Source organism: Vespa mandarinia, chromosome 17 (assembly GCF_050613455.1).
Source record: "Vespa mandarinia isolate Hongniang chromosome 17, ASM5061345v1, whole genome shotgun sequence".
Classification (NCBI taxonomy): domain Eukaryota; kingdom Metazoa; phylum Arthropoda; class Insecta; order Hymenoptera; family Vespidae; genus Vespa; species Vespa mandarinia.
The window spans coordinates 423,034-439,205 of NC_140826.1; the positions used below are offsets into that span (position 1 = coordinate 423,034).

Below are 16,172 nucleotides of genomic sequence, written 5' to 3' on the forward strand. Positions count from 1 at the left end.
AAAGTTCAATATTTTTATATACTTCAATATTTTAATTTTGCTTATAAAAATACATTTCTACAACAAATTCATCGAATCTTGTGACTGGAACTTCGCCTTGTAATATAACAAACTCCTTATTAAATTTTAGACCAATTAGAATCGTAGGGATAATATTATTATCCAGCAGGAAACAAATTTTTTATCCTTGGCAAAATTCGCAAGTGGTGACCTAGGATCTATAGAGGGGGAAGTCAGAAGGAATCAGTTAAAAAAATCTGAAAAATCAGTTAGTATTTGTCATCCTGTAAAACAGGTTATTAATTAACTAATATATTGGTGATTAGTTCTTAAATCTATATTCTGCATTCGGTGAAATTGATGATTAATCAACAAATGCGTATTTTGCATTCTTAGAAACTGATAACCAAGTAATAATTCCGTATTCTGTAAAATCGATAACTAAATAATAAGTCCGAATTTTGTATTTTGTAAAACTGACAGTCAGTTAATAAATCTATGTTCCTTATTTCATATACAAATTTACTAGACTGCATTCAAAAGTCAGTAAATCTGCAATCAATTAAACAATCCGTATCCTCTTACTAGTCCTATTTAATTCGACTAACTCATTGAGATGAAAAATCACTGTTATATACCACTTACAGAAAAGGTAACTAACTTGAAATTTTTATTCTAATATCCTGTCTACTGCCTCATTCATTCCCAACCTATTTATCTATTAGATTTCTATTTATTTCATCCGACCTGTGTCTCCCTATTCTGTCGCTCGTTATTAACTTCACGTTTCTTAAGTTTAACTCCTGGTAAAGATTTCACGGCCTGACCAAAAAGTGAATTATGTTACAAGATGTTACAGCAAGAACAGTAGATTCTTGTTATTCTCTCGAGTCGCGTTGCATCAATTGAAATAAATTTCAGTTAAATCATTCAGTCAAAATTTCTACTTATCGAATCTGTTGATGATTGTGAAACGCGAAAATCATCGTTTTTCCAGTCGATTGAAAATTTTTATCTAGAATCTAACTAAACGATTTCTTGATTCTTATATATTTCAATTGGACAGATCGATTGAGATTGTTTCCAGATTTCTAGGAGCAGTTTTTTTTTTAACATTTCTCGGGTGCTAGCAGTTGTCGGTATTAGCGAATAGGATCTTTGGTATATCTTGCAATAGCGATCCCCGTTGATTTAGGCTCGCAGCATTTCGTGCATCTTGTGATTAATTCTGCTGATTATTATTGGGTTGGCAACTAAGTGATTGCGGATTTTGTCGATAGATGGACTTTACACTTTCCGCAATCACTTAGTTGCCAACCCAATAAAACTGTTCATTACCTCTGGTTTTTTAATGAATTACGTCGTCAATGAGAACAAACGTAATTATTGACAATTTTAATGAACAAGGTCTCATTTTAAAGACGAAGGTTTAATCTATGGTGCCCTTTCTGTGGATTTTAAAAAAAGCTTTATTTGCTTTGAAAAAAATCGTGTTAAAAAATGGTATTTCTTCAAGTATAGTTTATGCACAAACAAAAAGTTTTTTTAAAACTTCACCATAAGGGCACCGTAGATTAAACCATCGTCCTTAAAATAAGACCTTCTTCATTAAAATTGGTCGAGAATTACTTCTGTTCTCCTTGATGGGGTAAATGCAGTTTTCGAAGATTTTTTGCGAAGAAAAAATTTAGTACTATGATGCCCCTTGAAATTTCCGGCAAAAGAGATGAAGCTCGTGATTTTCATATATTGTTGGGAAAAAAGAAATCCATTATTTTTTTGGTAGATGGCTGTAGTGATCGACATTTAATAAAGTATCGATCAAATAATTTCAAATTTATGCTCGTTGTCAAGATGACATTTCACACTAAAAAAATTCTTTTGCTATTTTAGTTTAGTCCATTCAGTTGTGAGTTACAGGGTGTTAAAAATGGAAGTCAACAAAGAGAAAATTTGGTACATTTTACAGTTTTTCTTTGATAAAGGTGAAAATGCAAGCCAGGCGGCTGAAATTGTGAATGGTGTTTGTGATCCCGATACTGTAACAACTAATTACGTGCAATTTTGGTTTCGTCGATTCCGTTCAGGTATTTTTGATGTTAAAGATGCACCTCGGACAGGCAGGCCCGTCGTCGAAAGTGTCGATAAAATCACAGAAATAATCGATGTTGACCGGCATGTTAGTAGTCGTAGCATCGGCCAGGATCTAAAGATCGACTATAAAACAGTTTTAAACCATTTGCACAAAGCTGGATTCAAAAAGAAGCTCGGTGTTGGGTGCCACACCAATTAACACCAAAAAACATGATGGATCGAATTTAAATCTGCGAAGCCTTGGCCAAACGGAATGAAATCGACCCATTTCTTAAACGGACGGTGACTGGGGATGAGAAATGGGTCACATACGACAATTTAGTGCGAAAACAATCGTGGTCAAAGCGCGGTGAAGCAGCTCAAACAATGGCCAAACCAGGATTAACGGTCAGGAAGGTTCTGCTGTGCATTTGGTGGGACTAGAAAGGAATCATTTATTATGAGTTGCTTCCATATGGCCTAAAACTAAATTCAGATCTCTACTGTCAACAACTGGACCGTTTCAAGCTAATGATTGACCAGAAACGGCCAGACTTGGTCAACAGAAGAGCTGTTGTGTTCCATAAGGACAACTTCAGGCCATACACGTCTGTAGTGACTCGCCAGAAACTCCGGAAGCTTGGTTGGGAAGTTTTAATACATCCACCATATAGTCTGGACCTGACACCAAGCGATTACCATCTTTTTCTCGCATTGCAAAAATTCCTGAGTAATAAGAAATCTGCATCAAGAGAAAATTGTGAAAATCGATTACTAGAGTTTTTCGCCAATAAGTACCAAAACTTCTATGAGAGAGGCATTATGAAGCTACCTTTAAAATGGCAACAAATTATATTAGGTTGGCAACTAAGTGATTCTGAAAAGTGTAAAGTCCAACTATCGACAAAATCCACAATCACTTAGTTGCCAATCCAATAGAACAAAACGGTACATATTTGATCCAAATCGGACAATCTGAAACATGTTAAAGTCTTGAAGTTCACGTAAATAATGGATTTCTTTTTCCCCCAACCTAATATACTCTTGAATAATGTATGTTTTACATCCGTGAAATAGCAATTGCCTGCTTTTTGTTGTGTACGTAAATGGCTGATGCTTAAATTTTTTGAACATTTCCAAACACAAAAAATTGAGTTTTACGGATGGGTTTTGCTCGTACGGAGAAGCTACGAATACTCACTCGATCATTTTAATAAGCTTTGGTCAGATGATTCTATGGCAATAATAAGAAAATACATGTCTTATCGTTTATATTGAGGGATCTAAGTTTTAAAAATATTATTAAATTTTGAAAAAATTTGTAGTTTCTTTTAATTTTATATATTAAAAAAGACAAGATTTTTACAAGCAGTGTTTAGTACATTGACAAGCTTTTAGATTCATAATTCAGAAACTGTAAGTTCGATGCTAAAATTATTCCAATAGTTTTTGTTTATTATATCGATGTAAACGAAAATAATGAATTAATTTACTTTTTTTCCTGTTTGGATATATTTATTTCCTCTACTGATCGTTGATTTGAATTTCGCGGTGATCTATGCTAGATAGGACACAGCAGCGGTATAATTTTGTTCAATGACAAATACATCTAAAGTATATACATTTGTTGATTATTTTTTCAAAATTAATAATTATTGAACATATATATTATATTTTATTTTTAATAAAGATCAAAACACAAGTTCGTTTCAATATTATCTACGAGATTTTTCTGCTTTTTTATGTTGTATTTTATTATGGTTTCTGTAGGCATTTACTTCATATTATTACTATTACTACTACTATTACTATAATAATAATGTTATGTAATAATATAATAATAAAAACAGTAATAAGAAGAAGAAACAGAAGATACTTACATTATATACATCATATATATAATGACGGTAATTTATAATAATAAAAAAGAAAAAATATTTCATTTTACGTGATAATTTGACGCGCGAATTCTCAACAAATTATGTCCTTGATAATCTCGACACATGCCCATCTAATAAAACGACATATGAAGAAAAGTATGAAACGTTTCTTTTATTTTCATCCGCTATAGTTTCTCTTTGTCTTACTATCTTATAATTGTTATGCATTTGTTTCCACATAATTCCTTACATACGATCAGTTGAAGCTAATTATTTTTACTATTATAAAATGTATTAAATAATATCTAGATGTATATAAATAATATTTAAATACATTTTTATTATTATTATTATTAGTAATAGTAATATTATTATTAGTAGTAGTAATAGTTGAAGTCTTATAGAGTGGACTAGTTCTACATGGGCAACCACGTAAAAAAAACGCTTGGAGTTCTACTTCACGGGTAGTGTGAAAATCAACTTATGTTTTATTTTGTATTAATCTCTCTCTCTCTCTCTCTCTCTCTCTCTCCCCCTCCCTCCCTCTCCCCCCCCTCTCTCTCTCAACGTAAAACTGTTCGAGCTGAATAAATACGATCAAAATTCATATAAACCGATCATTTCAATGTTTATCTACAATTCAAACCGAGTCGTTTCTAGTTCGTTTTGGTTTATCTAGGTCACTATCTGAAACTAAAAATAGTTTCGATAATTAGTACTTTGATTAAAAGATGAAATGAAAATACAAAAAGTACTTTGTGATAATCAATTTTGAATTTCTATTCACTATGAGAAAATTAGAAATAATTATTACCGTAGAAAATAATATGATTACAGGCTTTTAATAACAAGTTTATGTAATGTAAGAGACCATTCACAGCGATATGTGTATATGCTGATAAATCAACGTAACTCTCGCATTCCTATTAGATCTTGCTGGATTCTTTAGCTTAAAACATATAATTAATGTGCACATGATAAAAGATGAAATAAAAATACATAAAGTACCCTGGATTAATCAATACTAGAATATACAGGATGAATTATTTAAATATGAAGATCAGAAAAAGTATAGAATTTATATTTTTATATCCATATAGAATCTATATAAAATGTATCAAGAGTCACGTCTTCGTGTATTTGTCAACCAGAAACTATGAAAGACACTTTAAAGAAGAAAAACCCTTTAGGCACAAATACGTGTGCAATGTAGAGCGACGTACATTTACCATTTTTCATTTTTTTTCCTCTATCTTTCCCATAAGAATAATCATTTGCAGCTTATAGTTAATAAATAATTTAGAACTATCTATAAGACACGTAGTAAAGAAATAAGAGAAGACAAAGGAGAACAAAAAGTACGTGCAGGAATATAGGGTCATGCCTCTTCCACCCTTGGCAACGGAGCGTGCCCAAGAGCTACACGTGCAGAGATAAAGCTGACCAAGGAAGTACATGCAGGAACAGCATAACGCAATGGCTTATCGCCCTTGACGACAGGAAAACGCGCGAGAACGACTCGTGCAAGGGACGGGTGCAGGTGATGCGCATGCACGGAAACGCGCCTAGCGACTAGACGCTTTAATCTAATACCTTTATCATATCTTTATTAGCTTTAACCGGCCTTCCAGAACGTGGTACATCTTTGACATCAAAATTGCCAGATCGAAATTTTGCAAACCAATTCTGCGTACTGTTAACACATCTTCTCCATACACTTCGGTTAATTTCTTTCTAGCTTAAACAGCATTTTTACTTTTTCTATAGTAAAAAAGTAAAATATGACGAAAATGCTGCTTATTGGTTTCCATATTTAAAAGGGCAACCAAAAACTACTGCGTAGAATCAATTGGACTTTTTCACACACAAGCCTTACTATATCAGCTCTCAAAACATATAATGATTATGCGGCTTAAGTGTGAAATTGGATGCAAAAAATACAATTAAATCCTCTGTCGGGAAAAAACGAAAATATTTTCCGAACATCCCAATATAACGCTTCTTCTTCATCTATTCCTTATGTGCAGATTATTCTCTCGCTTATTTGATATTTTTCGATTGTTATATGCATGCCTTACAATGACGTAATAATAATGTGTGATGGAATAAAACCTGTACAATCTAATAAATTAAAACATATATATTCACATATTCTAGAATAGGGTTGCTGCCCAATAATACCTCGTTATTACTCACATATTAGAGCCATATGAGATACGCCAATGTCACATAAACCAGGGACATTTTGAAAAACTTAATAATTTGCGAACATGAAAACGTTATTTTTATTGAATGTGAATAATTATAATAGCAGATTAGGCTTAGAAGACTTAACAAATGCTACAAGATCACATTGATAATTTATGTTAAGTGAGTTTACTGTATAAGTAAACTATATAATTTATTGTATAAATTCACATATTATATTATTTAATTATTTAGAAGTAAAATTAAAAAAAATGAAAAAGACTAATAATTGTGGAATCGTTTGTTTGAATTCTGCGCTATTTTTTCTTTTTATTGATTAATTTTTTTATTGATAAATGTTTACTCATTTTTAATTTAATCATTATTATTCTCAAATGTCAAATTTATTAAATCTACGTTAATTAACAGATATTTATCTTTTTTTTTATAGAAAATGTATATTCTTAAAATAATTTTTAAATATAAATATTTAAAATAAATTAAATTTTTTGAATTTGTATATCAAAGATGTCGGATAAGAAAGGAATATATTTTAGTTCCTGAAATTATGAGTAAATCAAATAAATAATAATATGTCATATTTAATTATTATATATTTCATTTTCTATTGTATACATTAGAAGTATACATACCAAAGACCCAAATAAAACAGACAAATATCTAAGTAATTAATCATCGCTTCAACTAGTCTGTATGATTCCACATTAAACGTTTTTAAAGAATCTATGTTTTATGGAATTACCGTTTTCAATAAAAAATTCGACATTTTTTTCAAGAGGTAATAAAAATAAAAAGACACATTTTTATATAAAAAATGATAAATATCTGTTAACTAATGTAAATCATAAATTTGACATATAGAAACGATCTAAGTATTAAAATGAATAAAAAACAAAAGAATGAAAAAGAATTGTACTGACTGAAATTTGTATCTGCAATCCAACGATTATAGGCTTAGAATGCTTCACATTCCACAGAGTCATACATCTCGTTATCAAAATATTAACACTGCTAGCATGAAGGAAGCTGGCTGAAGAATACATAAAGAGACTGAAACAGTTATCAGATTAAAACTGCAATAGAAAAATTAGAACAAATGTTTAGAACAGATGATAGAAGCGGAGTTTAAAATTAATGTTTAATTAATAATAAAATAAGTGAAAGTCAAATATATTTTACTTCGGTGAAACAAATTTTTTAAGTTACGTAGTGCCTGTGGCATGTTATAATTTTTTAATAAAGTACTAATTAACCTTTGACCGTAATTACTGAAATGATATGTTCAAGAAAAATTAATTATTTTAGTGTAAATAAAGTTAATTTTCTTTCAATTACACGCGGGTGTCAATTAATCTTTGCAAACAAAATAATCGATACACGAAATAAAGGTAATAGTATGGTGACAAAGTTTCATCGTATTTTACGCACGTTTCAAAAAGATTTGCAAATATACAACTTCAAATATTTCAAAAATATTTAAAAATTATTTAACTTTTATTTGTTAAATTTTACATATAAGAAAAGCGATTTTTCCTTATTTTTTTATTGTTCTAGTTCTTATTTAAGAAAGATAACATTAAAGTATTAAGACTTACTCCTTATATACTATTATACATTATATTACTTTTTTCCATACGTTATATTACATTTTTCCAAATCAATTTTTTGAAAATGCCAAAGAAGTCCATGTTACTGTTGCGACAAATTAAAATTCGTGTGAAGATCTTCACGTATCATAAATATAAAAAATTACAAAAATTCTGTAAAATTACAGGTCACACTACTTCGATTTATATACCCTTCAATAATGAATAAGGAGTAATCCCGAGTAGAATGAATTAACTTACCAAATTTATACACCTCATTATCAATACTCATACGTATAAATAAAAGTATTGGGTCGTTCGGAAAATCATTTCGTTTTTGTCCCGACAGAAGATTTAATTGTATTTTTTGCACTTAACTTCATACTTAAGCCGCATAATCATTATATGTTTTGAGAGCTGATATAGCAAGGCTTATGTGTAAAAAAGTCCAATTGATTCTACGCAGTAGTTTTTAGTTGGTGCCTTTTTAAATATGGAGAGCAATAAACAGCATTTTCGTCATATTTTATTTTTTTTTCACTATAGAAAAGGTAAAAATGCTGTTTAAGCTAGAAAGAAATTAACCGATGTGTATGGAGAAGATGTGTTAACAGTACGCCAGTGCCAGAACTGGTTTGCAAAATTTCGATACGGCAATTTTGATGTCGAAGATGCACCACGTTCTGGAAGGCCGGTTGAAGCTGATAAAGACACGATAAAGGCATTAGTTGATGCAAACCAGCGAATAATAACTCGTGAGATTGGTGAGAGATTAAATTTATCAAATTCAACTGTTTATGACTACTTGAAAGGTCTGGGTTTAACTTCGAAGCTCGATATATGGTTTTCCCCATGTTCTCACGGAGAGAAATTTGTGTCGTCGTGTTGACGTCTGTGATTCGCTTCTCAAACGTCACGAAAATGATCCATTTTTGAAGCGCATCATTACTGAGGACGAAAAATGGATCGTATATAACAATGTCAAACGCAAAAGATTATGGAGCAAAAAAGATGAACCAGCTCAAAGCATTTCCAAAGCCAATATCCATCAAAGAAAGATGATGCTGTCTATTTGGTGGGATTTTAAAGGAATCGTTTTTTTGGGATTTTACCGGATAACACAACAATTAATTCGTAAGTCTACTGTCATCAGCTGGACAAACTGAATGATGCACTTCAACAGAAAAGGCCAGAATTAATCAACAGAAAAGTTGTTTGTAGTGTTTCTCCAAGATAATGCGAGACCTTATATAAGTTTGGTCACTCGCCAAAAGCTTTTACAGCTTGAATGGGATACAATGCCACACCCACCATATTTTCCAGATCTGGTATCTTCGGATTATTATTTGTTCCGGTCACTACAAAATTTTTTAGATGGTAAAACCTTCACTTCAAATGAGGAGGTCGAAAACCACCTCGATCAGTTTTTTGCCAGCAAAGACCAAAAATTTTATGAGTGTGGAATCATGCTACTACCAGAAAGATGGCAAAAGGTATTGGGCCAGAATGGCTAATATATAATTTAATAAAATATTTGTTCATTATACGAAAATTGTCTTTCATTTTCACAAAAAAAGAAAACGAAATGACTTTCCGAACGACCAAATATTTATCTCTCTATATCAAATTATAAGTTTAATTTCGAAAAATCTCCAATTCTCTTCGAGGAATATTTGTTACGATCGTAAGACATAGCAGAGATCATACAATTTGTAATGCATTAGTCGATCTATCTCGGTATTCACTATAAAAAAATATTAATCTATTTATACCGAAAAATCATTAGCTTAGGAGATTTTTTAATTTCAATATTGCTAAGAAACCCTGTATACAAATGTTCAGTAATTACTAAAATGTAGAAAGAATACTAATAAGAGAGCGACAGTTTTTTAGCAATATTTAAATTAAAATATTTCTTAAACTAAGGATTTTTCGACATATATACTTATTTTTTAATATTTAATACTTTTTTATAAAAAATGTCGAGCTGCATCAACTAATATATTAAAAAATATATGATCCTATTTTCAAAAACAAAGTTGACCTTTATGCATCCACCTACAAAAAAACTAATACCATCAGAGTCATTCAATTTTTATTTGAACATTTTCTGCTATGGATAATAATAGTAATGGCAATCAAGATGTACATATCAGTTGATATATATTTTTAATTGTAATTAATTTTTTTTACATATATTAAAAAAATGAGAATATTAAGTTGTTGTACATACGTTTTAAAGAGTAGAATTAGAAGCTATAATATCATCATTATAATTCATCAAATATTGAATATATATAAAACAAAATAGTAACGGTTAATTAGATTTACTATAATATAGTATTAGAATTACGAATACTTTTAATACTTATGTATTTCTTCATGGAGATTATCTAAAAAAATCTCGTTTTTTCTCTTTTTATAAAATATTCTATATGTACACACACATGCGCGACGCACACACACATATATTCTTAATATATAATTAATAAATTATAACTATAACATTTAAATAATAAAAAATAGAAGCATAAGAAATTACATTATGTTTACCTTCTTGTATGTATCGTACTTGTAAGTAATGGCATCATGTAAAAACAAACGCAACAATTCTTTGACTGATAATCTACAAATTAAAAATATTGCATAATGTTATGTATTCAAACGCTATTATATATATATTAATTATCGTATACATAAGACAACGATCTTAAGAAATGTAATAATTATATAAGTTTAAAATAAAGTGCAGAGCAGCATTAAAGTTATTCTTAACTTTTTCTATTCTCTTATAGTTTCCTCAGATAATCTAAGAACATGGTCAAAAAATATAAAACTTCATTATGTAAAAATTATATATTTTCTTATCAAAGGCACTTTGACAAATTTTGTAAAAGAAATTAATTGCAAATTCCTTATTCTAAATGGTTTAACTAAAATAAAGAAATACATAGTCCCAAAAGAAAAAAAGAAAATTTAATACATTAAGCATAACATAAATTATAAAAAAAGAAAAGAAATAAATAACAATATAAATGAAAATATTTTATCAATATAAATATATTTGCATGTAATATAAGCAATAGACTGTCAGTATTGGCATTAAATAGCCAATTATAATTTTATATTTAATTTTAAATAATAATTAAATTTATATAATTTATAAAATAAAATCAAATTAATATTTAACTTTATACTATGACAATAAATAGTATTACATTTTTGTATCATAACATCATGAAAAATTTCAACAATACATATAATTAGTCTTTGATGTTGATCCATAATACAAAATTGTATTCTGTCAAATTATATTCAATGAGATAAATGAAAGAAACTTCAAATATGATATAAACAATAATATTCATGAATATTATATCAAAAACTTACTAATAATATTTTGAAATAAAATAAGTCTCCTTAAATTTTTCGTGTGGTTGTACTAGAACTATTATGTCTACCAGTTGAAGATAACGTATAATAATACATTATACATTATAGATGTATAGATATAGATAATTTAATTGCTTTAAAACTCGACATATGTTTTATATAATGTGTTATCTTATTAATATAATGTAAAATGTATAAATAACGATAATAATAATACATAAACCATATTGTACTTATAAATCAATTACTTAATTATGTTTTATTTTCCATTATGTATTTCGAATAATATCAATTTTTTAGTAATAATGTAATAAAGTACTATATTTGTGAATATATATATATATATATATATATATATATATATATATTGTGCGTGTGTATATATATATATAAATGTCATGCCACAAAATTAATCAATTATTATTATTGAATGGACTATGAAAAGGTATCAAATATAATAGTATCGTGTTATGTACAAAGCACAGCATTTCTGACAAATAGCACTTTAAAAGTGACTTTGACGACACATGTCATTGAGTAAGCATATAATTTCAATATTCTGGAACATCTTGCAAAAATCCCGAACGAGTGATGAGTGAAACTAAGTAGGAAAAGTCTGTCTTCGGTTAACAATTAAAAAGGTCAGTTTCAAGGAAAAATTACGATCATCTTGTAATTCTACACTTACCTAATTTTAATAAATCTATCTATATAAACAATTTATTTATATAACTTCCTAATTAATGATTCTTGCAGATACAATATAGGAGATATGTACAACGATTAAAAAATGGATTGGATTAATCAATGCAGTTCAATTTGGAATTAATATAAATATAATATATTTTTTCAAAAAAATGTTATATATTACAAATGACGATACATTTCAAGCTATTTTAGATTTGTAAATGATGTTAATCAATTAATAAGTTGTTCTTTTGCCTTTCTGTAAAAAATAAAGTATTCATAAACATGTAGATTAATTGGCTATCTATATAAAGGGTTCACTAAAGAGAAATAATTCTTAAATGTATTTTGATTAACTCATTAACTAAAGAAATTTTCAGTTGACATGGATGTATGAAATTTATTCTGATTAAAAATAAAATAAGACAGAAGAAAATAGAAAACTTTGGATAAATTAACGTATCGTAAAAAGAAAAATTGAATAATATAATACTTTTTTACTAGAAGTGCAAAATAAATGATTTATTTATTCTTTCATCGGAAGAAAATTTAAATCTTTGTGACAATTTAACTTATTCCTTATACACACTTGTAATATTACTTCATTAATTCTCTTACAAATTAAATCAAAAATTTATTTTAATGGCATTAATACTGTGCATATTTTAAACATATTTTCTTTCGTTTTATATTACTCTACCAACCTTGTTCTAGTCATCCCATTTTATCACATTCTACTATTTCCAAAATCAATGACAGTATTTATTAATCAAAATAGAATCATTATTACTTTTCACTAGTTGCGCGACACAATCATGCTTATCACTTTCCATAACAAAGAATGTATAACAAAGAATTTATAACGGGAGCAGCACATAACATATGCTCTTATAGCATATCAGAGTGACATCTATGTATTATCGTCTAAAATTAAAAAGTAAATATATAACATATATATAATAATATATACAATATATATTTATAGATATGTGAAAATAATATATATTTAAATATATAACAATATATATTTATATATATTTATCTATAAAAAATATACATTTTACTTTTCTTTAAAGTCGGAAATAGTAACCTCAATCCTTGCAAGAAAACCAAATACACTTATCAATCCTACTATATATATTATTTGTATTTTAGCAACTAAAAAATATATTATATATATTGAATATTTTAGAAATTATATATTTTTCGATTATAATATAGACGATGAAATTCAAAATGATAAAAAAATGTGGCAAAAATAAAACCTTTAAAATAAAGTTGCAAGATATGAATATGAGAGGCATTTGTATTTTATTTTCTCATAAGAACCATAAAAATCAATGTAACAATTATTGAGATCCCGATTTTTTAAATTTACAAACATAAATAAAGAATAACATAGGGTTGCAGAAGAAAATTCATACAACCGTTATTAAGATATCAATTATTTTCATTTTCCTAAATCTATTGTCATGTATATACATATATATTTCATAATAACAAACTTTGTTTCTTATTTAACTTTATGTAACATATGAATATGTACGAGTAAAACAACTCACGAAACTTTTAAAAAAGAGATTCCATAATTGTGGAAAAATCAATCTTATTTCTTTATAAGATGTTTATTAGATATAATAGAATTTGATATGAACTTCAATATTTTTATGTTATTATTACTGAATTGATTTATTTTCTATATCATACATATTTTCAAATTTCATTTGTATTACTATGTTTATTTTTTGTAATATTTCCTGAATAGAATATGTTTTCTTTTGAACTTTTTAAAAATATTGCATACGATCTGTGCTATATTCGAATATGCTTCCTGCATATATATTGAGAAAACACACTCTTACGGTACTCATGAAAACTATGATCACAACGTAGTGTGAGTTTGGTTGATTTTCTAGATCGGCTATAACCTCAAAGTTTTGGCACTATGAATAATACACCCGCGCAACATAGTAATTGAGAATTAAACTTATAAACAAAAGATAACTTTTTAGATACTCATAAACCCTCGTTTTTTATTTCTTAATTGTTGTGGTTGAATTAGTAATAATGAAAATATTATTACGATCGGGTATCGCGAGAGCTTTCGGAGTCAGAGTAAGTTTACGTTGTCATCATTCAATTTGTTTCGTCTCCTGCCTTACCCTTGAATTCGCATAATGCACACATTCGCTTGTTTTTATTTTTAATTTTTTGGCATTTCCCAACAATATATCCAATCAATGATAACAAGAATCATATCGTTATTTGAAATCAACTTCAATCATTTCGAGTAATTTTATTTGTATTATTCTGTATTTGTTTTTGTTCGCTTCTTATCTTTATTTATGTATCATTATATTATATTTCTTTTCTATTTTATATTTGAATGTCTTTTACCTTTTTAATTATCTACTTTTGTTTCTCTATTATTGTATTTTAGTATATACAGCATTGTTTTGTAACAATATTGTAACATAACAAAATGTATAATAAAGTAAAGATGATAAAATACAAGTAGAATTACTGACACAATGACCTATTTAGTTCTTTAAGGTTTTAAAATTTATTATTTTTTCTATTTGTAAAAATGTGCATGGGTATTTGGACTTTGACCATACCGTATATGTGTGTGCGTATATATATATACACACACTGTATGTATTTCGCCATTTGGTATAAAAATATACTTACCTAATATCTCTACCAACAAGGTAAGTATATTTTTATAATTGCCTAGTGGCATTGAAATGTATTTCAAAGTCTTATTCTAACATAAAGTATGATATAAATACAATACAATCTGAATAAATAATCTTAACTTATGTAAAATTTATCTATTTATCTATTTATTTTATTTTCAGAACTTAAGCTCTAAACCAAAATTTGGTTTATTATTTGACATTGATGGAGTTATAGTGCGTGGTAAAAATGTTTTACCACCAGTTGCAGAATCCTTTAAAAAACTTAGAGGAGAGGATGGCAAATTTCGTGTTCCTACTGTCTTTGTTACAAACAGTGGAAATGCTTTACGTAGTCAAAAAGCAGCTGATTTATCCAAATGGATTGGATTTGAAATATCAGAGTCACAAGTTATCTTAGCTCATTCTCCATTGCAAATGCTTCATGACCTTCATGATAAGCAAGTTCTTATATCAGGACAAGGTCCAGTCAGAGAAATAGCCAAAGAGTTGGGTTTTAAGAGAACTATGACAATCGAAGAACTCGTGAAAAACTTTCCAAGTTTGGATTATGTCAATATGTTAAAGAGAAATCCACAGTGCGGACCAGTAGATCCAAATTTTCCAAGAATAGAAGGTATCCTGTTATTCAGTGAACCGGTATCTTGGGAAACTCCATTGCAATTAATAGTGGATCTTTTAATGACCAATGGAATGCCAAGTAAATTGCCCAGTGAGATTCCATATCCACACATTCCAGTTTTGGCATGTAATATGGATTTATTATGGGTATCAGAAGCACCAATTCCTAGGTACGGCCATGGTGCCTTTCTATTGTGTCTCGAACAATTGTACAAAAAAGTAACAGGAAAAGACTTATTGTATACTGCTCTAGTTGGAAAACCTAATGAAATTACATATTATCACGCAAGCCATATGTTGATAGAACATGCTAAAACCATTGGAATAGAACATAATGTTGATACTATTTATGCCATTGGGTAAGATTTATAAATTATTTTATATTTATGATGCAATATGTTAACAAATTATTCATATTTAAATTCTATTTCAGAGATAACATTAATACAGATATTTTTGGTGCAAATCTTTATGATAAGTATTTATCTCATTATGAAGCTGGTGAAGGTACTAAATCTCGTAGCTTAGAAAAATTGTTAGGGAAAAACATGAAAGGACCTAGTGCAAAAGCATGTATCAGCATTTTAGTTGAAACTGGTGTACATCAACGAAATTCACAATTTATAACCGAACATAGTCCTAGAGATTTTTTACCTGTAGAGGATGGCTTATGTAAACCAGCTTTCATTGTTGATCACGTTGGTGATGCAATTGATCTTGTATTTAAAGAGGAAAAATTTGATTGAAGTAATTTGTTCCATTATCTCTAATCTTCCAATTAAAGATTTGGTGATATTAAATTGATACAAAAGCTAATGTATTGATGATATAATTGATGCATTAGTTAATAATTAGATAATATAAGCCTTTTTCAAAGGCAATGTTCCAAAGCAATATAAATTTGATAAGAGAAAAAGGCTAAGGGTACATAAACTCAATAATTACTATGATTTCTTAAGTATATTTTAATATTTTTTAACTATTGTACCCTTTTTATTCTAATCATGCAAAAAGAAAAAAGATAA

At 28.4% G+C, this 16,172-nt stretch overlaps 2 protein-coding genes across 2 annotated transcripts; both read left to right on the top strand.

Annotated features, from left to right (window-relative positions):
- The first annotated feature begins 1,695 nt into the window (after positions 1–1,695).
- Positions 1,696–9,261, top strand: LOC118448530 (histone-lysine N-methyltransferase SETMAR-like). The gene is made up of 5 exons (XM_085662324.1): positions 1,696–1,751; positions 1,894–2,087; positions 2,570–2,959; positions 8,317–8,511; positions 8,969–9,261. Exons 1-5 carry the CDS (start codon positions 1,696–1,698, stop codon positions 9,259–9,261), a joined length of 1,128 nt encoding a protein of 375 aa, XP_085518450.1.
- A 4,433-nt stretch (positions 9,262–13,694) lies between these two features.
- Positions 13,695–16,172, top strand: LOC118448509 (haloacid dehalogenase-like hydrolase domain-containing 5). Its single transcript, XM_035881850.2, has 3 exons — positions 13,695–13,942; positions 14,689–15,506; positions 15,581–16,172. Exons 1-3 carry the CDS (start codon positions 13,895–13,897, stop codon positions 15,891–15,893), a joined length of 1,179 nt encoding a protein of 392 aa, XP_035737743.1. The 5' UTR covers positions 13,695–13,894; the 3' UTR covers positions 15,894–16,172.

Bases quoted from the DNA above. Each gene is read 5' to 3' on its own strand.
- LOC118448530 (XM_085662324.1), top strand. From the start codon at position 1,696: ATGATGCCCCTTGAAATTTCCGGCAAAAGAGATGAAGCTCGTGATTTT. The intron at 1,752-1,893 runs GTTGGGAAAAAA...TTGCTATTTTAG, and splicing joins GCTCGTGATTTTCATATATT to TTTAGTCCATTCAGTTGTGA. The intron at 8,512-8,968 runs GTGAGAGATTAA...AGTTGTTTGTAG, and splicing joins AATAATAACTCGTGAGATTG to TGTTTCTCCAAGATAATGCG.
- LOC118448509 (XM_035881850.2), top strand. From the start codon at position 13,895: ATGAAAATATTATTACGATCGGGTATCGCGAGAGCTTTCGGAGTCAGA. The intron at 13,943-14,688 runs GTAAGTTTACGT...TTTTATTTTCAG, and splicing joins CGAGAGCTTTCGGAGTCAGA to AACTTAAGCTCTAAACCAAA. The intron at 15,507-15,580 runs GTAAGATTTATA...ATTCTATTTCAG, and splicing joins GATACTATTTATGCCATTGG to AGATAACATTAATACAGATA.